Raw genomic sequence first — 23,955 nt, forward strand, 5'->3', positions numbered from 1 at the left:
GATGAAAGCAAGGAATTCCACAGCTATTTTAAGCGTGCCAAGGTTGTTGGACAGAATCTGAAATTTGAGGTTGATTTTGTTGATGCGATATACTGCTAGACGGTACGGCGATGGGCGTAAAGCAGGTGATGTCCTTCACCAAGTCTGCCCAGAGTCGGTCATTTGCGGAGAAGCTTTCTGAGAAACCATTGCATCGCATGTACATGCAGTGTGTGGAACAAAACAGTAATCCAACCGACTCCTTCGCCTGGATGAAGTCGGCTGGTCTTAAATGTGAAACTGAGGGCTTCCTTTTTGCTGCCCATGACCAATCACTTCCACTCGCAATCGCCTAAGTGTGATTCTTAAAGAAAATATTGACATGAAATGTCAACACCTTGTCAGTGGATGCCCTTCCTTGGCACAAACAGCATACCTTAAACGACATAATGGCATGGCTCGTTGTTTCTAATATCGTCTTCGCCATGCCTGTGGCTTTGACTCTGAGGTCCATCCATGGTACGATGCTGAACATGTCCAGGGCGTCATGGATATACAACCTGGGAAGAATTCCTGCCAACAAACCTGATCTTGTTCTTTTTGATAAAGCCAATACATTCATTTATATCATTGAATTTTCTGTCCCTCTTTGACAGCAACGTGATTGGCAAGATTCAGGAAAAGCATGCTAAATATGCAGACCTCGCCTTTGAAATGTCTCGCTTACATCCCAAGTACACTGTTGTCAGACTCCCCATTGTTCTCGGTGCCCTTGGTTTGGTACCTCCTGATCTCTTGGCGCAGATCAGGAAAGTGTCCGGGTTCTCCTACGGGAGCACAGCCCTTCTGACATTCTGGGTAATGCAGAAGGCTGCAGTGTTAGAGAGTCTACATATTCTCCGGAAAGTTCTTTGTGGGTTCAACTAGGAAGCGTTTCCTGAGAAAAGTTCCATTCACTGTCTGGGCTGCGTGTAGAGGGACAAGGGCCCCGATCTATTGATGAGCGTTACCAGCCTGACTGTGCCAGGATCACCCGAACCCTCTCTGCTGCATCTTAATCTGTGAAAATAATAATGATGTGTATAGTTATGAGTAAGACTAAAGTATATTTATTTCATCCACAACATTCTGTTATGCGGTGCAAACTATTTAGCGCAGAAATCAAACCAGAAATCGACCACACAGAGTAGTTGTGTAATTCGTGCCCTTCCTTACCCGAATGTTATGTCATATATTTTACATCATTCTAATACATGTGCCATCAAATTAGTGTGGTTGGGTTATAACCACGTAAATCAGTAATGCCCTAGTTGGCAACGTCAATGATCATTCCTGTTCTGTTAATAATAATAATAATAATAATAATAATAATAATAATGGGCCGAGTATAAATCTCGTTTAAAGAAAATCTGGAGCTCAGAGCTAAATGCTCGAAACAAGGTCAAAGCCACCAATACTTTTGCTGTGCCAGTCCTCTCCTATTCCTTTGGAGTAGTTGATTGGACAAAACAAGACATCCAGAGTCTTGACCGTCTGACCAGAAGGATCATGTCTGATAACAGAGCCCACCACCCTCGTTCCACTCTTAACCGTTTATACATGCCAATCAATTCTGGAGGTCGGGGTTTGATTAATGTGGAGGCTCTTCATGACAGAATTTTATTGTGTACTTTTGCACATATTTATTTATCGGATGATCCTCTGGTGATGCATGTGAAGACTCATGATGAAAGCAAGGAATTCCACAGTTATTTTAAGCGTGCCAAGGTTGTTGGACAGAATCTGAAATTTGAGGTTGACTTTGCTGATGGCAATGTACTGCTGGACGGTACAGCGATGGGAGTAAACCAGGTGAAGTCCTTTACCAAGTCTGCCCAGAGTCGGTCTTTGCGAGAAGCTTTCTGAGAAGCCATTGCATCGTGTGTACATGCAGTGTGTGGAACAGAATAGCAATCCCACCGACTCCTTCGCCTGGATGAAGTCGGCTGGTCTTAAATGTGAAACTGAGGGCTTCCTTTTGCTGCTCAGGACCAGTCACTTCCCACTCGTAATCGCCTAAATGTGATTCTTAAAGAATATTAACATGAAATGTCGACTTTGCAATGAATTTACAGAGACTGTCCAACACCTTGTCAGTGGATGCCCTTCCTTGGCACAAACAGCATATCTTAAACGACATGATGGCATGGCTCGTTGCTTTTACTACCGTCTCCGACATGCCTGTGGCTTTGACTCTGAGGTCCATCCATGGTACGACCCTGAACATGTCCAGGGCGTCATGGAAAATGATGCTTTCAAACTTCTGTGGAATAGGCCCATATACAGCCTCAGAAGAATTCCAGCTAACAAACCTGATCTTGTCCTTTTTGATAAAGCCAATGAATGTATTTATATCATTGAATTTTCTGTCCCTTTTGACACCAATGTGATTGGCAAGATTAAGGAAAAGCATGATAAATATGCAGACCTCGCCTTTGAAATGTCTCGCTTGCATCCCAAGTACACTGTCGTCAGGCTCCCCATTGTTCTCGGTGCCCTTGGTTTGGTACCTCTTGATCTCTTGGCGCAGATCAGGAGAGTGCCTGGGTTCTCCACCGGAAGTACAGCCCTTCTGACACTCTGGGTAATGCAGAAGGCTGCAGTGTTGGGGAGCCTTCATATTCTCCGGAAAGTTCTTGGTGGGTTCGACTAGGCAGCGTTTCCTGGGAGAAGTCCCATTCGCTGTCTGGGCTGCGTGTAGAGGGGGCAAGGGCCCTGAGCTGATGATGAGCCTTACCAGCCTGACTGTGCCAGGATCACCCGAACCCTCTCTGCTGCATACAATTTTTAATCTGTAAAACATAATAGTAAGTCTTACACCATACAATGGCAATGCTCAAAGCGCTGACAAGTCACAGTTCATATGTACAAGAAAATGCATGGATTTATGAAACATATTGTTGAAAGAGGTGAGTTTTGAGTCTGTTTTTGAAGAGTGGCAGAGTTGGTACTAGTTTTAGATCGAGAGGCAGAGAGTTCCAAAGGGTAGCAACATAGTAAAAGGACTTTGCACCAAACGATTTGAGTTTATAACGTAGGCATGGACAGGAGAAACTGATCATGGGAGCGGAGAGTTCTGGAGGAGTGTACAATGTCATGAGTTCTTGAAGATAGACAGGTCCCATTTTGTGAATTGCCTGATAAGTGAGCATCAGTGTTTTGAATTTGATTCGTTCAGGAATGTGAAGCCAGTGGAGAGATTAGAGAATGGATGATATGTGACAAGATGGTTTGCTTCTTGTTATAATACGGGCAGCAATGTTCTGAATCTTTTGTAACTTGTTGATCAGCTCGTTGGAAACTCCAAACAATAGACTGTTGCAATAATCTAGGCGAGAGAGGACTGAAGATCTCATGAGACATGCGGTAGCATCTTGTGTCAACAGATGGCGAATGGATCCAATGTTTCTCAAATAGAAATAGCAGCATTTACATAACTGTGAAACTTGGGTTTCCAAGAAAGTTTGCAGTCCATATGAACACCCAAGGTCTTGAGTGAAGATGAAACATCCACTGCAGATTGACAAACGTGACTGACTGACTGACTGAGTTTGGTTTTACGCCGCTTTTAGCAATATTCAAGCAACATCACGGCGGGGGACAGCAAAAATTGGCTTCACACATTGTACCCATGTGGGGATTCGAACCCGGGTCTTCAGCGTGACGAGCCAACGCTTTAACCATTAGGCTAACCCACCACCCCTTACCAAAGTGAAGCTGCTTAGTGTCACATTTCTTCAGTCTTGAAGGTGGTCCTATAAAGAGTGCTTCTGTCTTGTCATCGTTCAACATCAACATGTTCGATGACATCCAATGTTGAATTGTTGAGATGCAGCTCTCGACCGTGGGAATAACTGTTAAGGATTAAGAGGTTTATCACTCATGCGATATTTGATCCTCCATGTGTTACATGTATTGCTAATTCATATTGTATAGTATGACCAGAAATTATTGAGAATTTTAGGAATATGTTTAATTGGATTTCTAGTATAAACAACCTTGACCAGCTATCAAGTGCTTGGTTTCATTCAAGAGAGACAACTCCGTTAATCCTTTTTCAATAGTTTGTGAAGAGTTATCCCCCTTTGTTTACTTACTAGCAGACGACATTTTCAGTGATCCTCGGTATGGATGATTTAGAGAAGAGGAAGTTGATTTTAGAGTATTATAACAAGGACATCAGATCAGCTAAAGTGATTTCAAGCAGAACAGGCATCCCTTTGTCCACTGTTTATCGTGTTTTGAAAAATATTGCAAATGGATATGGCATTGAGCACCAGGGAGGCGCAGGTAGGCCCAGAAATTGACTGTCGGTGACAGGAGGCGGCTTGGTATTCTTGTTTCTAAAAACAAACGAAGGAGTTTAGAAAACTTAAGGCTGGATATGATTGATAGAGGAACTGTGGCTGTCTGTAAGGAGACAATTAGAACTGAGCTGCATGCAATGGGTTGGCAGAAAAGATCGAGGAATTCCATCACCGATCATGAAACCTGAACAAAAGGAGCAAAGGTTGAACTGGTGCTTACAGCATAGAAATTTTAACTGAGACAATGTGATTTTCTCAGATGAAAGTTCTGTGTGGCTGTTTCCTAATACACTGAAATTCTGGACCAAACAAACTGAAAAACCTTTGTATCAGCGCCAAAAGTACAGTCCGACATTTAACGTGTGGGGTGGCATATCTGTGTTAGGGGCAACGCCCCTCTGTGTATTTGATGGGAATATGAACAGTAAGCGGTACACAGATATTCTCGAGGGACATTTACTTCCATCTGCTCACGTGTTCCATGGACATTTTTGGATTTTCCAGCAGGACAACGACCCAAAACATCGTTCAAAGCATTCACAGGCCTGGTTTCGGACCCAAAATATGACATTATTAGATTGGCCAAGCTATAGACCTGACCTAAATCCAATAGAAAATGTTTGGGGACTTATGAAGGAAAGTGTCAATAAGACAAATATGACAAATATTGCTGAAATGAAAGAAGAGGTGGTCCGATATTGGAACAGCATGGACCACGACTTTCTAACTTCTTTGATTAGTAGTATGCCCCGCCGCATTGAAGCCTGCATTGCTGCCCATGGTGACTTGACAAAATACTAACTGTTCACCTGTCTTTGAATCTGGAGTTATGTTCTGCTAATATTCACATTAATACGTGAGTAATGAGTGGGGAAAAAAATACAATCTTTAAATTCTCAATAATTTATGGTTGTACTGTATTAACGCTTGTAATGATAAGGAAAAGGCATAATTGGCCATAAAAATAATTCAACTGTATTCCATGTGTTTAATAACAGTAATAATAAAGCATACAAAACCCTCTGTATTAATATTATTCTGTCGTTCGACTCTGATGATATAACATTTGAACATATAGTCATATCCATGCCTAATAGAAAATTGCAACACGCATATTGTTGTCGCTGATGTCATTGTCTTCCACGTCTAGCATGCAACATTGTAAAAGCTTCAATATTATAAACCTGACCTAGCACCGTGTGATCAAGAATTATATGATCATAATTGCGTGATACTTTGTTAAAACTGTGTCCACAAAGCATGTCCACATACTAAAAACGTTGGGTTGTAGGAACTACGGGAAAATTGCTCGACATGAAGGAAATGTGCCTAAGAACAGTTTTAGTGACAATCTAATAATTCACAGGACAACTCAGATCATACAAGTTCCCATCACACCTCTTTGTGTGATGATACTGTTGTTCTATGACCACGACAGTCAGTTTGTAGGGACAATAAACAATACCCATATGTTACCGTAGGCATTACATGCCATCACTTAAATCATGATATGGACAAAACTATCAAAAGATACTTGATACAGTCATGAGACACATATCCATTTATAGAGAGATACATTGCCATTGGATAAAAGCTAAATAATAAACCATTTTCTCGTTATGGTGAGGTCAACACGGAAACCTAAATATCAAAATGTTTGCACGTACCGTTTAACAGACACATATCCTCACCGACATCTTAACATATTGACAGTACTAATTGACATACCTTGTACAAATATCCCTTCGGGCTTGGGTAATCCTGGGCATGGAACTTTGTTACAGCCGTGTTCACAACCAGACTTGCCGTTTGTTTTAAAATCACAATGTGGACACTTTAGTTCGCAGAATTCTCCATAGTAAGTTTCCTTACACTTGATACAATGTCCAGTTCTTCTGTGGCAAGTCTTATACCTTTGGTTACACAGACTGTTGCAGTCATCTCCGTATCGTCCATCAGTACATACTGTATCAGAACATGTTCCCGTCTGGTTGCAGTGGAATCCATGGCACTGTTCTTGGCATGTGAGATTACAGAATAATCCATATTGATTTTTCTTGCAGGTCGTGCATTTTTCCACGAGGCGTTCACATGTTTGGCAGTTTTCTGGACATGGAATTCTACAACTCGTACCCCAAAATCCCTCAACACAACCTGAAGCACATATGGTTTTTCCAGATTGCGTTCTGGTGCAGTTGTGATTTAGACAGTTCAGAGTTTTACCAGTGCAAATGAAATAGTTTTCGACTCCCACAATTTCTGAAAATAGGAAGATATCTACAAGTACTTACTGGTAATGGAAAGCAGAATACGATGTAGATAATGGAACGATTAATACTATTCCTGAAGTGCTACATTTTACGTGGGAGATCAGATATTTACTACCAAGGATTTTGTATTTCAAAATTCTGTTTGCAAATTGAGATTTCTTTGAGAACTGAACGCACGCAATTGGACATTGCAACAAGGGGGTGAGTAATCTTTTTGCGTTGTGGAGTCTTTGGATATGTGGCATTGGTTTGTTAGCCACTAACTGGTATTGCCTTTGTAAAAGGGCCTGTTAGTTGATATGGAGACATTTCGATCTCTCCAATGATATATATTCCCAAGCTAAAAACAACGGTGTGGTAATACTTTTCCATCTTAGGTATCACCACATACCTGAGTGAGTGAGTCAGTTTAGTTATGCGGCGCACTCGGCAATATTCCAGCTATATGGCGGCGGTCTGTAAATAATCGAGTCTGGACCAGACAGTCCAGTGATCAACAACATGAGCATCGATCTACGCAATCGGAATACGATGACAAGTGTCAACCAAGTCAGCGAGTCTGACCACCCGATCACGTTAGTCGCCTCCTACGACACACCACATACATGGTCGAGATGACTCCGATATGCACTGTCGAGTAAACGAAAGTTTGCATTATCTCGCCTGATTAGAAAATAGATAATCTGATTTTGATTGTCTATAGAACTATATGACAATTATTCAAGTGTGTTATGGTTATATACATTCTTTTGATTTACACTCAGACTTCACATCTGACGGTGCGTGCGTGCGTGCGTATGTGTGTGTTTTACCCTTCTCATTTACCTCATCTTGGGTTTTTCGCCACAAAATAAAACTGACATACACAGACGAGTGTGCGTATGTTTGTGTGTGTTTGTTTGTTTGTTTGTTTGTTTCACTCCCTTGATGCTAAGCGACATGAACGGTAAATCTTTTGACGTCATTTGGAATTCAGTATTCATCGATGAAATCCTTATATGTACTCACCATGATCGGTTAGTGTATCGTTTGTACAACCAGGTAAGCACGTTTGCTGCATCTGAATATCTGCAAGACCATATTCGTTACATCCCAACTCACAGTTCATCCCATAGAAGCCATCTTTACATGCTAAACACTGCCCATCAGTTTTCCACATCTCAGGAACGTTTGGTTGCACTGATTGCTACAGGTAGGCCCATACCACCCGTCCTGGCATGTTGAGTTAGAACAGGTTCCATCTTTGTTACAATGAAATCCGTGGCATATGGCGTCACATGTATTGTTACAGTAGTCTCCATATACATCACCAGAACATATCAAGCATGTTCCCTCATATCGGTTCACACATCTCACAGTGTTCAGGACATGGAATGCGACATCCGGTTCCCCAGAAACCTCTTACACAACCCTCGGCACACTCAGTTCTACCGGTCGATGTCCTGGTGCAGCTTCCTTGAAGACAGTTGCGATATTTGTCGCTCTGACACAAGTCCCGTGCATGTGCATGAAGATACACTGAAATAGAAACATGAATGTAAAGGCACTAAAACTGCCGTTTTGCACAGAAAAACGTATGCGAAATTCATCATTGATTACAAATAGTGAAACTTTCAGGTCATCATTGTACTTTATTCACTTTTGATAGAAGATGAAGACTTCAAGAGCTTTATATCTCCTTTTGTGTGATTCCGTTATAAACGGTAACTTTGGTTCATATTTGGACCTTATACGTAGTTCCATATACTGAAATGTCGGTCTTACGTTGGAGAATAAGAAGCATAAGCAGTAACATTATTGTGTGCGCCGGGTATCCGGGTCTGAAACAGAAGGAAGTTCTACTTGAATGGAATGTTGACAGTGAATTTAGGTACACGTTTAGTTGTTAAGTGAAATGCACTTATGATCAACGGCTAACTAGAATTGTAGTCCTACGACATGTTTCAAACAGCCAGCCACACTGTTTTATGTTTTATTATATCCTTGCAATTTCGCTGTACGAATAATAAGCCATACTATCAGTTTCGTAAACAGTCAATCGACCTGTCACAGGACACCTTTATACATGTTCTAATATTGGTGCAAGAAAAGGCAATATACACTATATTAACAGAGCCCATGTGTAATTATCAGTTTATCAATGAACGCAGAAACATAAGTTTGTACATAATGAACATGATTTTGCGCTTGTTATTAAGTTGAAAGTTTTAGCATAGCAAAGGTAACAATATTCACCAAACACTCATGAAGTAGGGAGCATCTCTGTACCAGCCGAGTTTTTGTCGTGTAACTGAAATGTCATTTCAGATGGAATTAGCTACAGAGTGAGTGAGCGAGTGAGTGAGTGAGTTAATATTTATCGTCACATCGGCAATATTTCAGCCATATCGTGACGAGAACAATTAATAATTACATTATAGATCAATAAATTTAGAAAATAAAAGCCTGTTGACGAAGAACAGTAAAACTACTAGTTTATCACAGATATCCATCTAAAACTAGTAATGAAATCTCAAACATTTTAACTATAAATGATAAGACAATGTAAAAACAGGCTATAGACTGCCAACAACAGAAGGTAGATCACCATACTATTGACCATGGATTAGCTACAGAGAATTCTGTTGCACCTAATGTTCTCATTTCGAGTTAACCCGATGGGGATTACTGTTATATGACACAAATAGCTTCTTCTTGTCGCAAGGGGCGATAATATGGTTAGGCTAGACAGGTTTGGTAACTTTGATTTGTATTCCGGATGTCAAAATGGGCTTTAGGGCGTGGTCGTTGCTCATCCAAGAGGGATTTGCTAGGAAATTTGGCGTACACAGTTACAATTACAGGAAAATGTGGAAAGAATTAAATTGTTATTCCATTTTCGTGAGAAAACAATTTGTGAACTTCTTCGTGAATGACACTAATGTGAATTTTTGGAATGGGACATTTATGTTGGTATTAGGAACCTCCATTGCCAAGTTTGTTCACTTTCTTCCTAATCATATTTTGTATGTATTTCTGTAATTAATACGCGGGAGTGTTTATGTACGAATGTCAGCTCGTATTGGTATAATCAACACAAGAAACGATAATGGCTAAATAATCAAATCCCAAACTCTTTTACCCTCCTGAGCTTGAAACCTAGAGACCAGTTAGACCGCCTCCTCTCTTTAATGGTGGGATCAATGATTAGGACTCATAGGAACAAGCTACTAAACAACACAGCTTTCATTTGGACATGCTATTTACATTTCCCAACTTGGCGTATTCATTTTAGGCCGTTAGCCTTGTGGTTAAATCGTTCGCTCGTCACACCGAAGACCCGGATTCGATTCCCCACATGGACACAATGTGAAGCCCATTTCTGGTGTCCCCCGCCAGATATTGCTGTAATATTGCTAAACTGAAGACAACTGAAGTATCTTTGCATGTGTTGGTGTCGTGCACCACCAGTGGAGCAGTTCGTCCTTCACCAACGGGTATCAAAATTATTTGATAATGATTGATGTGCATACGGTTAATGGTGTTTATGATACAATTAGAATGGTACAATGGACTGAAATGTCCTTATGATTATGCAAGGGTTATGTCACTTTTATTTATCATAATATCATAAACCGGACCAGACTCAATCATTTCTGTTGATGCCACATAGCTTGCATATTGCACTGAGTGGCATTAATAATGGTTGATGGTATTAACATCAACCAGAATCAGAAAGTTAGTTAAAATTCGTCATACATTTATGAAGATACCAATCACTTTCGGACATACAAAAGTAATGCCCTTTTGATAATGAAAGTCCCATTCAATTGAAAAGTCCAACTAAATGGGTACTTTGGGGGTTTTCTTTATACGTTTCGGCTGATGTCCATGCCTATTTACAACCCAGGATGTCCAAAACCATATCGTTGTTAAATGTCCGCAACACGGCTTGACTGACATCTGAAGCAGGTGTGACCGATTATTTGTTGTAGTGATTGATTCTCTATATCATGTTTCATCTGTGCACCCACAAATACGATTTGCGTGTGTTAACCTTGATTGTTTTATAAATCATTTAAAAAAACATGCTTATATATGCAAGGTAACACGATAAATATTGTTGTAACACAAACAAGAACAGTTTACCTCCATGTCCGTACGATTCCCGCAGTGAAGTTTCCTATTTTCAGTGGGTTGTCGTTTCTTGCATAAACTGCACTTCCTGCGAGCACTGTCATACCAAACGAAACATTAACCATTAAGTCAATTGGTCCATAGTATTTTCGGCTTTTATTCGTTGTCAGAGGTTTGCATCCAAGTTAATATCAAATAGTGTTACTATTATGAAATAAAGATTCGATAGTATGTCTTTATATTCATTTGGTTTGGTTCACATACAATGCCTATCTTACAATGGTCATGGTTTGGAGAAAGGCCAACCAAAACATCTTACATGCATTTTAACCAGTTAACTGACACTGATAATGTCATAATTAAATTATTTATTGTCAGAAACAAACTCACTAATGACATGAGAAAGACGCGTGCTCAGATCTTCAATTTGTTAATGACGATTGAACACATCCGTAATAGTACAACAGCAGATATCAACTGGGAAGGTGGGAGTGGGTGACTGAGTATAGTTTTACGCCACACTCAGCAATATTCTATCTATATGGCGGCGGTCTGTAAATAATCGAGTCTGAACCAGACAATCCAGTGATCAACAGCATGAGCATCGATCTACACAACTGGGATACCATGACATGTGTCAACCAAGTCAGCGAGCCTGACCACCCGATCCCGTTAGTCACCTCTTACGACAAGCATGGGTTACTGAAGATCAATATTCTAACCCGGATGTAATAACCAAGTGGCTTGTTTCTTAATTCTTTATTCTTGTCTTCTTATTTCTTGATACATTCTTTAAAGTTCAGAAAGAGATGAAAATCTCTCTTACTATTTAACCATATGAAAATTCAATGTTAACCAGTTTCACTTAAATAGAACTCCACAGCATATGAACATAAAGGTTAAGTATGGTAAGGTGAGCTAACATGATGACATACTCAACACATGGGGAAAACAAGTGTCTGTGCTCAGAATAGATATCACAGAACTACTGTAACTTTAACATGCTAAATATATATCTACATAAAGCATTATTGCATTTAAGGTAACCACTTTATGTCTGAGTCAAAAGTGTAAGTGGCTTACCATTGTTTTAGACCTCTATAGCTTGTGGACTTGGTGACTTGAGCATGTGTATGCTGCGAGCACATGGCATGATATACATGACCCAAGGCATTTACCTCCCCTTAACAGATATGGAAGGGTAACTTTAGACTGGTTTTATCAAAAACTTAGAATCTTAAATGAAATATGAATTTAAATTTGGAACTTACGTGAAATGGGAATGATACTAATTTGGAACTTAAAGGAAACGAAAAATGATTCTCTCTTTTTGAGTAATTAGTTGACTTTGGCCACAACACCGGACCTTCACGGGTACGGAAGATGGGAACATGAGGGAATATGGATTCTGCCTTCCTGACTGTGACTAGGGAGAAACACAATCCACTTGTTAAATATTAAATTCTACCTCTACCTCCTAGTCTTGATATCACTTCGTAGTCACGCGAGGATTTAAATATGTATATGTTCAAGTTCCAGAACGTTCAGACAGAGAACGGTTTAAGTATTGCCTTTTTCAACTCTCAAACACGCTCAGTTAGATGAAACCCCTAAATTGTTTGGTAACTCATATTTCCTGCCACTCAAAACACAATTTAGACCATGATTGCAAGTTTTGTTGTCATGCTTTTGAAAATGTTTCAGACTGTGTAAATCCTGCTTCTTTCATCACAAGACATTCATCATTAGAAGACAACTTTGGAGGTCGATCCAGCTCTTGTGCTGTGGGGTGAAAACTGGTTAGTGTCCAAACCGGCCACTGATTCAAACAGTCTTGATCCATCTCTGATTGTGGACGACTGTGTCCGACCAATAATTGTTGATGCTGCCGTCTCAAAACCCAAGTCTTATTGGCATAGTGTATACTGTAGCAAATAGGTCACAATACAAAGTCTCCTGTCCTGACTGTTTCAGCACTTTATATACAGAAAACACACATTTATCACTAGTCACTTCATCTGACCTGTATCTAGACACTGGAGGGTCTGATGCCAATGGGCACTTGAATATGATGTTTGAAGCAGTCTCTGGTGGGCTTCTGTGAGATAAGGGTCTCCTGTCAAGAGGCAATAGTGGAGACTTTTGCACAAGGAATGAATCTCTTCCTGTAGCTGAGGAAGGTGATGAACACGCGTAACCTTTTCTGTGGATGACATCGCTAGGTTTCTGAATAGCAATCGCATTAACTTCGGCAACCAAATCTAGGAAGGCAAATGAGAGGGCTTCTCAGTGTCAATCGTAACGTCTGGGGGAGCATTGTTCATTACATTAAAGCAGAACGGATAGAATTGACACACCATGTTCGATCATGTTTTGCGTCATCCAAAAGTGTGATGGAAGACCTGACGTCAGGACTAGGACGAGGTAGAATTTCATAACCCACCGTTTACAGTATCCTCTGAGACCCTCTTTTACCCTCTCTGAGAACAAAACATACTCACCAAATGATGCTTATGACAAAACATATCAGAAGTAGTATTACACCCAATGATATCACAAGGGCGTTTTCCTGCTGGCAATTTTCTACAAACAGAAAAAGACAAGCATTAAATATTCATACAACCACCTGCTGAGTACAGGGTTCTAAAGAGATAAGTGAAACTTAATTGAAAACTGAAATACTTCATGCTGACTAGTGCACCTGCAGGATGGTGTTACTTTAAACAAATAGCTGGCAGGTGTGGATATTATTGGATACACTGGCGGTTTACAAAAAGTGGTGGAAATAATTAGGAATTAGTGAGAAAATAATTGAGTTAAAATTTAGATTGATTGGAATTTGCTGTCGTGAAAAAAAAAATTATCAGTTCCTGTATCAATGTTTCATCAAGTAATTCTCTGGTATCTGGAAGGACAGCACCCATTCCCCCACCCCACTACCACTTCGTGGCAGGGAATAGAAGTGCTAAACAACATTTGCTAACAAGACGCGCAATTTGTGTTACTGGTATTATATTAGTTAAAGGCAATAATTATGTCACACAAACAACAAACAGAATCAGTATTAAACTTCTACTGCAGCGAATGAAATGTTTGCGATCAATCCCACTGACTTTTGTGAATGTTTGTGCTGATGACTTTGTCAGACCTAACCTACATTTTTAGGCAAGGATTCGATGCATTTATTTACCCTCGGTTCTCAAAAATAATTAATCTGAGATATATTCATAGGTCGTCAAAACGCGGCCACGTAGTTGAAGGAACATGCTATATGTGACATAAATTGTCTGCAATGTTCACGTTATAAACTCCACACAACTATAGATGCTTATCATTTCTACTCCATGCAGTCTTAAGAAATACAGAAGTCAGGAAAAGACACTTCTATCATTCTAGAACATGTTCGACATGCCACGCCTCGAGGAAAATGACGGAGGAGAGTCAGTCAGAAAGCTCGTTGCGTGACGTTGCAAATGGACCCATGATTAAGTTTTCGTAGCTGTTGCCTGGCCCAGAGAATGAAAACTCTGGCTTTACGTCAGTCAGTTTGAGGTCATTTAGACTCATCCATTGCCGTATGTCATCAATGCAACTTAACTCTTGCGATGTTGATATATAGTTCTAAAGTTTGAGGTGGAAGTTCAAAGAATGTTTCTTGATAATATCGCCGATGGGAGAATGTATAAAGTAAATACTAGTATGAGCGGTACGAGAACAGAACCCTGAGGAACACCATATTGACTTTGGAATGTGACAGAAAGCTCATCTTGAACTTTAACGGACATGGTACAGTTAGAAAGATAAGACATTCTTGCATCTTCAATATTGTGTTCACATGTATTTTGAACATGTACGCATGTTCAAATGTCTTTTAGATTTTGTGTTTCTTTTGCAGTGCATTTGGCAATTACATAGTGTACTCACTATTATAGTTCATCAGAGTGCAATGCATAGATTTGCATGGGGCACCTTCTTAAACTATTTTAGTTTCTAAGGCATTTTGGGCTACACTTAACCGTATACCTACCACACTGGGCTTCTCCTTTGTCAGGTGTTATGTTGCAAACATAACCAACTTCACAACCTAAGGAGCAGTTGCCATTTTCCTGGTCACATGTTCTACTTATACAGTTCACATTGCAGTTGCTGTTGCACAGATCTCCGTACCAGCCAGCTATACAACCTTCCAGGCATTCACTCGTGCTTATGTGACAGTGGACAACACCTTTGAGGTCTAAGCAATTCTCAGGACATGATTTGCTGCAGTCAGGTCCCCACTTGTTTTTACCACAGTGTTGCTGTCTGCATTCTGAAAATAACCACATTTAAGCTTGTCTTCATTAAGTGTCAAATCATATTGCATTATATATTTCAGGAACCTTTGTCTTTTATAAAGCCACACCGCCGTATAGCTGGAATATTGCTGAGTGCGGCGTAAAACTAAAGTAACTATAAAGCCATTACCCAAGTGTACAAAACGTTCGCCCAGCGTGCTATGAAAACTACACTTGTTTGCTTACTGAATCTGAATATCACTCACTAATGAATACAACAGTTGGTTAAGCGTATTCTTTAATAAATACCATAAGGAGCTTAACATATGGCCATATTTACCAGATGATGCGAGTAGTAGAAAGAACACCTCAAAATGCTCTTGGAGTCTCATTTGAATTCAATACGCTTCTCTGCATATCGTCTTCAGCTACTGAAATATGATATAAGACTTTTGTAGATTATAACATATTTTCATTTGATGGCATATCCACAGTAATGTATTAAAAAGAAACTACATAACAGTGGCCTATAGCATCCTCGTGGTGAGTGCTGGGTAACGCTAATAGCTCTTCCCCCGTCTGGAACCGGGGAAGACACTCACTGGTGGGTGGGGAGCAGCGATGTCGAATTATTTTCATTTCATCGCGGCATCCCCACAAGTCGGTTCATTTTGTAATGAAAAGAAGAGGCGTCTGAACAATAATAATACAATAATTCTGCAAAAGTTGAACCATGGGTTCGATTCCTAGTTATGGACTTTCTGACGATTAAACAAAATCCGTTTGCAATTTCAAAAGCTATCTCTGGGATTTGTGGTGAGGTATAAAGTGTCACTCGTCTCCATACTGGTTTACTTTTGGTGGAATGTGCACGTAGGCAGCAATCTTTCAATTCGTTATCAATTAAAACATTTGCAAATGTTGAGGTTGCTGTGTCTAAACACAGATCTCTAAATACTTGTCGTGGTATCATACGTGACAGGGAATGCTGCCTGTGTGATATGAGTGAAGAAGACATTGCTACAGAGCTTAAGGACCAAGGTGTTACGGCAGTAAAACTTTTCACCATCAAGATGGGGGGAATCTTTACTAAAACTAATACTTATCGGTTGACTTTTGCGAGATCTTCACTTCTGCAATCTATCAAAGAAGGTTACTTTAACATCAGGGTGGATGTGTATATCCCCAATCGACTCTGATGTTACAAGTGTCAGCATGTCTTCTATTGTATGTCAGTCTCAGACAGAAATTAAGTTCAAGAGACATATCTAAAAATACAGACGCCTTTAATTTACTGCACTGCAGTAATTATCACTCCTTCTCCTCTGCAGGAGATAAAGCGACTGGATTTGCGCCTATGTTGGTATGGCAGGGTATAATACAGCGCTATCCCCCTCAATACAAATCTTCAAACTGTAGCTGTTCTTTTACACTGCACATTGCATTCACAATTGTGTAAATCTTATATTCGACAGTCGGATCTTCAAATCTATATGATCCGCTTTCGAAGCCATGCCTAATCATGGGCGATCTGAACGGTCACAACCCACGTTGGGGAAGTGCCCATACTAACAGTAAAGGTAAAATCCAGATAATACCCTATGTATATTTAACGATGATTCAATCACATATTTACATCCAGCTACTGGAACATATTCTTTCCAAAATCTGGTACTCCATCTTGTATAATGAATTTTAAAGGATAGTCCATGATGACCGATGTGGGAGTGATCACTTTCCCACCATTCTCAAAACAATCTACCCTGGTGATGATCCGCCTTTATCAAGAAGGAACTTCACCAAGGCTGACTGGTCATTATACAAGCACTGATCACTTCAAACATGATGTTTTTGGGAATAGCGAAGATCCTATACAGTTGTTTTCAGATATACTAAACAACATTGCTCAGCAAACTATACCAAAGTCCTCTGCAATTCCACATATCCGTAAACGATGGTTTAATAATGAATGTACACAGGCCAGAAAATGTAGGAAGAAAGCCAAAATGTATTATCGCAGTCATTCTACAGTGCCTAATTTAAATAAAGTTAAACTTGTCAAGTTAATACCCAGGCTCGACGCGCATTTAAACAGAATTAGCATCAGTTATGGACGAACTATGTTCCAATCACGCACACCGATTTCAAAGATGTGAAACATGGTCCAAAAACATAAAGGGCAAAGGTTCAAAATCACCTGTTCACCATCTGAAGGATGGCGACAATATATTTTAATAAGGTTGACATTGCCAGTTAGCTTGGTGAACTCTCGCCAAACATTCTTCTTCGTCAAATTAAATGTCACTCGGTTTAAAAGACATCAGAAACAACAGGAGAAGAAAACAATAAATTTAAACTCAGACAATGGTGAAGATTATAATGAATTATTTTCATTACATGAGCCCCATAGCGCCCTCCAGCAGGCTCATGATACAGCAAAAGGGTCTGATAATATTCACTATCAACTCCTGAAGCATTTACCTGAACCATGTCTGGAAACACTTCTAGATATATTTGATAAAATATGGACTTTAGTTGTATTTGTAAAACCATGGAACGAATGGTAAATAGCATTAATTTGGTATCTGGAAACCAATACCTTAATTACAAACATACAATGTGGTTTCCGGAAAGATCGGAGTACTACTTATCATTAAGTAGGATCAGAATCTTTTGTTAAAAATGACATAGTATCTAAACAACACGTAGTGTAAATTTTCTTTGATCTTGAGAGAGCCTATGATACTACTCGAAAATACGGTATTTTAAAGGATTTACGTGATTTTGGTTTGAGAGGTCGTTTACCTCTTTTATATCACAGTTTTTAACAGACAGGAAATTTCAAGTGCAAGGGCCTCAACCCTGCCTGATCATTACAGTCAGGATCAGGATGTCCCAAAAGGCATTATTTTGCCTGTAACAGGTTTGAACTGATTCAGTAAATGGATCACTTTTCGAGGATGATTTTAATGTTTGTTGTCGTGGTAAAAATATGCATACAATAGAGAGGCATTATATCAACATAAATGGTCAATTGAAAACAATATAAACCGCATAAAGACCCATACCTATTTAAATGGCACCCTCATCAAAGTTGTAAAGGAGGCCAAGGTCTTGGGTCTTATTCTTACTCTCATACAACGTTTTTACCACATATTTAAAAACTTAAAGATGAAAGCCTGAAAGCACTTGACTTGTTGAAAGTTGTTTCCAATTCGAAGTGGGGAGGGGACCAAACTAACCTCCTACGCTTATACAGATGAGTCATCCGCTCGAAACCTGATTACGGCTCCATCGTATATGATGGAGCCTGTAAAAGCAACATCAAAATACTTGCTTCTATCCAACACCAAGGTCTAAGACTTTTCTTTCCGAACTTCTCCTATTGACAGTCTTTATGTTAAAGCAGACGAGACTTCTCTTAACCAACGCCGTATCAAACCATCTTCGAAGTACCTCACAAAACTTCATTCTAATCAGTACAAGCCAGCATATAACTGCCTTTAATTCCCTCTACGAGGATCTGTACAACAAGAAGTCTTCTCTTATCCTGCCTCTAGGAATAAGAGGCAAACCTCTCTGATGCTGGCATTGAGCTGGATAATATATCTCCTTCCCGGTTGCACCCTCTTGGCAGTTAGTGAGGCCACAAGTTGACCTTACACGGGCAACATTTAAAAAAAATCGAAGCTACTGAACTACAATATAAACAGGAATTAAATCAATTAAAAAGTTAATATAATACATACAAATCTTTATTTACAGATGGGTCCAAGGATGGTAGCGCAGTTGCCACTGTCACTGGATCCAGAACAATATCTTCTAGAATTCCAGATAACAACTCAGAAGCAGAAGCATATTAACAGCTCTTAAATATATTAAAAAACACACTAAATATAAAAAGATATATACCCTTTTCAGACTCACGTTTGTGCCTTCAGACTATTAAAAATGTATCTTGTAAACATCCACTCTTAATCGAAATTATATAATGATCTTGCTACTGGCGTCCTATTGGGTAACCCAGCCACGTTGGCATTCTTGAAACACAATGGCTGATTTTGCTGTTAAGGCAGCACTCATAAATCTGTGACACTACTTCTCATTCCATACTCTGATTACAAAGTTATCATTAGATCTTACGTCCGTGATCTGATGCGGAAGAAGTGGGACACCCATGTAGGTATCCATAAATTACATTAAATAGAGCCAACTATGGGTTATAACTACTTGGGCAGTCAGTCCAGATTTGTCGCATTTGCCATAAAAGATGAACACCTAAAATGGGAGGATCCTCCATTTTGCATCCCATGTGATGAAAGAAAGAATCGCGGCCAGGAATGCTCTGCTTAACTGTATTGAAGTTTCCATCACAAGGGATATATATTTCAGTGCAAAAACAGTAGAGGATGTTTTTAGTATTTGTAAATTGTCATTTATATATTGATGTTTTACAAGAAATAGAACTAATTGAAAATCTTTGATTAGTGTGTATTTTAGATTTATTTTTTCATTCGACGTTTAAGTTAGTAACTGAGATTGTTAGTGGCTGTATCCTCAAAGGAGCTTAATGTATTATAAAATTATTGTCATCATAAGAGGGTACGTAAGTCCCGTAACATTAAAAGTAAATTTAACAGTACCAGATTTTTATTACGTAGTATCTTTGTCATTTTAAAGTATGGCTAAATTTGCCTACACTCGCCAACGGCTGAAGGGGTGATATCAATCCAGCTAGGGTCAATGCAGGTAGCAAAGACACTGCAAGTCCTCATGGTCCGTAGTATGGTGATCTACTTTCAGTCGTTGGCAACTGATAGCCTGTTTTTACATTATTTTGTCTTCTATAGACTCTTACTCAATTTCAAGAATCGATGTCTTCATCGACAGAAATTGTCAAGCCGAGTATGTCAGCAACTTTGATCTAATGAAGGGGTATTAGCAGGTTCAACTGATTAAGCATGCCAAGTAAATTTCAGCTTTTGTGACATCAGAAGGACTAATGCAAACAAATGCCATCTTGGCTAAAGAACATACCAACTACCTGCCAATGTCTCATCAATGCCATTGCCGGCATTACATTTGAGGACTAATATTGGAAATTGCTAGACTATTTCCTAGGTATACACAAAGGAGTGCATAAAATTCCCCTCGTCTCATATATAACATCTGAAGCCACAAGAAGAAGAAGAAGAAGAACTTCTTGCCCAGGTTTATAGAGTTTTTTAGTCCCATTGCTAACAAAGAACATATGTGTAGGTTACAAAGTTAGAAAGGTATTCAAGTGATATATTCATCTTCCATTCATACAATTAGGGTTGTGTGTGAGGACACTACCTTGCAACATGCGTGTCTGTTAAAAATAGTCAGTGCTACTCCTGTACAATCTATAAAAAAATACTTATATAAAAGCAGGCCTTTGGAGTTTTTCAACGTGTGATTTGAGGGCCACATAAGGAAGTGTGATTTGAAGCTGTATCACAAATATTCACTTATCACGTTCGGTCGTTGGATTACTGAAGTAAAAGTATAACTTGTGTTTGTGGATGAGTATTTTTAAGGATTCCTAGAACATGAAGTTGAAAACCTTGATCGGATTTTGAACGTAGCGTTTATTATTCAGAATCAAAGTGCAACTTTTAGTACTGACGGGGACCTAACATCTTGCCGTGTGACTATGCAAGGGCTAATATGTGGTCCTGTGCGCAAACGTTTCATAAGAGCATAACTCTTCAGAAAGTAGTCAAATGCAAGATTTGCTTTAAAGTACTAAAATAACAAAAATATTTTATTTGCCAAATTTGATTTCAGATGCCATATATTACATATTTATATCTATTTCCAATTAAATTTGACGTTTCACTTTCCCTGGTTCGAGGCGCGGACGCGATGTAATTAACAGGAAATATTACAAATGCTGTTCATGCAGGGCACGTTCAACGGCACGGCGGTAAGTCGTATTCAATACTCATTTTGACTATATTAAGCAGATATTTGTACTCCATGTGGGTTCTTCTGATTGGAAAAGTAAAATGTAATTCTTTTAATATCCGATATCACGATTCGATACATGTTATCACCAAGTTTTTGACTGAGTGTATATTAAAAACACACTAAATATAAAAATATATATACCCTTTTCAGACTCATGTTTGTGCCTTCAGGCTATGAAAAATGTATCTTGTAAACATCCACTCTTAATCGAAATTATATAATGACCTTGCTACTGGCGTCCTGTTGGGTACCCACCCACGTTGGCATTCTTGAAACACAATGGCTGATTTTGCTGTTAAGGCAGCACTCAACAAATCTGTGACACTACTTCTCATTCCATACTCTGATTACAAAGCTATCATTAGATCTTACGTCCGTGATCTGATGCGGAAGAAGTGGGACAACCAGGTAGGTATCCATAAAGTACATTAAATCAAGCCAACTATGGGTTATAACTACTTGGGCAGTCAGTCCAGATTTGTCGCATTTGCCATACAAGACGAAAACCTAAAATGGGAGGTTCCTCCATTTTGCATCCCGTGTGATGAAAGAAAGAATCGCGGTCAGGAATGTCCTGCTTAACTGTATTGAAGTTTCCATCACAAGGGATAAATATTTCTTTTGATGGGTAGTATATTTCAAGTGCAAAAACAGTAGAGGATGTTTTTAGTATTTGTAAATTGTCATTTATATATTGATGTTTTACAAGAAATAGAACTAATTGAAAATCTTTGATTAATGTGTATTGTAGATAGATTTATTTTTTCATTCGATGTTTAAGTTAGTAACTGAGATTGTTAGTGGCTGTATCCTCAAAGGAGCTTAATGTATTATAAAATTATTGTCATCATAAGAGGGTACGTAAGTCCCGTAACATTAAAAGTAAATTTAACAGTACCAGATTTTTATTACGTAGTATCTTTGCCAGTTTAAAGTATGGCTAAATTTGCCTACACTCGCCAACGGCTGAAGGGGTGATATCAATCCAGCTAGGGTCAATGCAGGTAGCAAAGACACTGCAAGTCCTCATGGTCCGTAGTATGGTGATCTACTTTCAGTCGTTGGCAACTGATTTTACAGCCTGTTTTTACATTATTTTGTCTTCTATAGACTCTTACTCAATACCAAGAATCGATGTCTTCATCGACAGAATTGGTCAAGCCGAGTACCTCAGCAACTTTGATCTAATGAAGGGGTATTGGCAGGTTCAATTGATTAAGCATGCCAAGTAAATCTCAGCTTTTGTGACATCAGAAGGCCCAATGCAAACAAATGCCATCTTGGCTAAAGAACACTCCAACTACCTGCCAACGTCTCATCAATGCCATTGCCGGCATTATTGGGGATGTTGACGCTTACATCGATGATATCCTCACTCATTGCAGTGGGATTAATGCCTGAAGAGGATCCATGCCGTTTTTAAATGACTTACTGAAATCAGGCAAACAGCAAGAAACTCACGTACTCTCTTCATCAAATAATCATACTGCCTGAATTACATGCATATGAGTTTAAAATTCTCCTTTACAATGTCAATTGAACATCTGCCTATAGAATAATCAGTTAAAATATGACACCCTCTCTAGCTTACAATTATATTATTGATATTCTTTAAATTGATCTCACCATATAACTGGAGATCCTGAGTCCTGAGTCCTGAGTAAAACAACAAACAAAATTAAAATTATCTTCAAAGTACAATACTTCAGACTTGTCCTATGGCAGTGCTATACATTGTGCAAGTGATATTTAATGAGGGGCGATGTTGTGCTATATTTAGACTATGCGAGATTTATAATGATACAGAATGATTTGAAAAGATCTAGAGGGCACCTATTCTAGAATCATCTGCATTTGAGACTAATATTGAAATTGCTAGACTATTTCCTAGGTATACAAAGGGAGTGCGCAAATTCCCCCTCGTCTCATATTACATCTGAAGCCACAAGAAGAAGCAGAAGAAGAAGAAGAAGAAGAAGAAGAACTTCTTGCCCAGGGGTTTATAGAGTTTTTTTAGTCCCATTGCTAACCAAGAACATATGTGTAGGTTACAAAAGTTAGAAAGGTATTCAAGTGATATCTTCATCTTCCATTCACACAATTAGGTTGTGAGTGAGGGACGCTACCTTGCAACATGCGTGTCTGTTAAAAATAGTCAAAACTACAGTAAAATCTATAAACAAATACTTATATAAAAGCAGGCCTTTGAAGTTTTCAATGTGTGATTTGAGGCCACATAAGGAAGTGTGATTTGAAGCTGTATACAAATATCACTTATGACGTTCGGTCGTTGGATTACTGAAGTAAAGTATAACTTGTGTTTGTGGATAGTATTTTAAGGATTCATAGAACATGAAGGTGAAAACCTTGATCGGATTTTGAACGCTGCGTTTATTATTCAGAATCAAGTGCAACTTTTAATACCGACGGGGTCCTAACATCGTGCCGTGTGACTATGCAAGGGCTAATATGTGGTCCTGTGCGCATAACTCCTTCCAGAAAGTAGTCAAATGCAAGATTTGCTTTAAAAGAGTACTAAAATAATAAGAAATATTTTATTTGCCAAATTTGATTTCAGATGCCATATATTACATATTTATATCTATTTCCAATTAAATTTGACGTTTCACTTTCCTGGTTCGAGGCGCGGACGCGATGTAAATAACAGGAAATATTACAAATGCTGTTCATGTAGGGCACGTTCAACGGCACAGCGGTAAGTCGTATTCCAATACTATTTTGACAATATTAAGCAGATATTTGTACTCCATGTGGGTTCTTCTGATTGGAAAAGTAAAATGTAATTCTTTTAATATTCGATATCACGATTCGATACATGTTATCACCAAGCATGAGTATTTTAATCTTCTCACACTGTTTTAATGTCTGCTCAGTAGGTGTGTTCTAATGTCTGGTTTACCAAAAACACGGGTGTGGCTGTAAATCATTTGGATTAGTCAAAGTTCAGTTAATTGT

General features: G+C 39.0%; 1 protein-coding gene across 1 annotated transcript in view; it reads right to left on the reverse strand.

Annotated features, from left to right (window-relative positions):
• Window positions 1–23,955, reverse strand: part of LOC124289750 (multiple epidermal growth factor-like domains protein 10) — a 37,793-nt gene that overhangs the window by 9,748 nt on the left and 4,090 nt on the right. The window contains exons 2-5 of the mRNA XM_046726396.1: window positions 15,326–15,416; window positions 14,739–15,020; window positions 14,681–14,683; window positions 6,054–6,572 (exon numbers count right to left, since the gene is read on the reverse strand). Of these exons, the coding sequence (XP_046582352.1) occupies window positions 6,054–6,572; window positions 14,681–14,683; window positions 14,739–15,020; window positions 15,326–15,377 (856 nt within the window). The 5' untranslated portion in view covers window positions 15,378–15,416. The remainder of the gene's footprint in view (window positions 1–6,053; window positions 6,573–14,680; window positions 14,684–14,738; window positions 15,021–15,325; window positions 15,417–23,955) is intronic.

The sequence above is a fragment of the Haliotis rubra genome, unplaced genomic scaffold (genome assembly GCF_003918875.1).
Source record: "Haliotis rubra isolate DU_JTF1 unplaced genomic scaffold, ASM391887v1 Scf449, whole genome shotgun sequence".
NCBI classification, from domain to species: Eukaryota; Metazoa; Mollusca; class Gastropoda; order Lepetellida; family Haliotidae; genus Haliotis; species Haliotis rubra.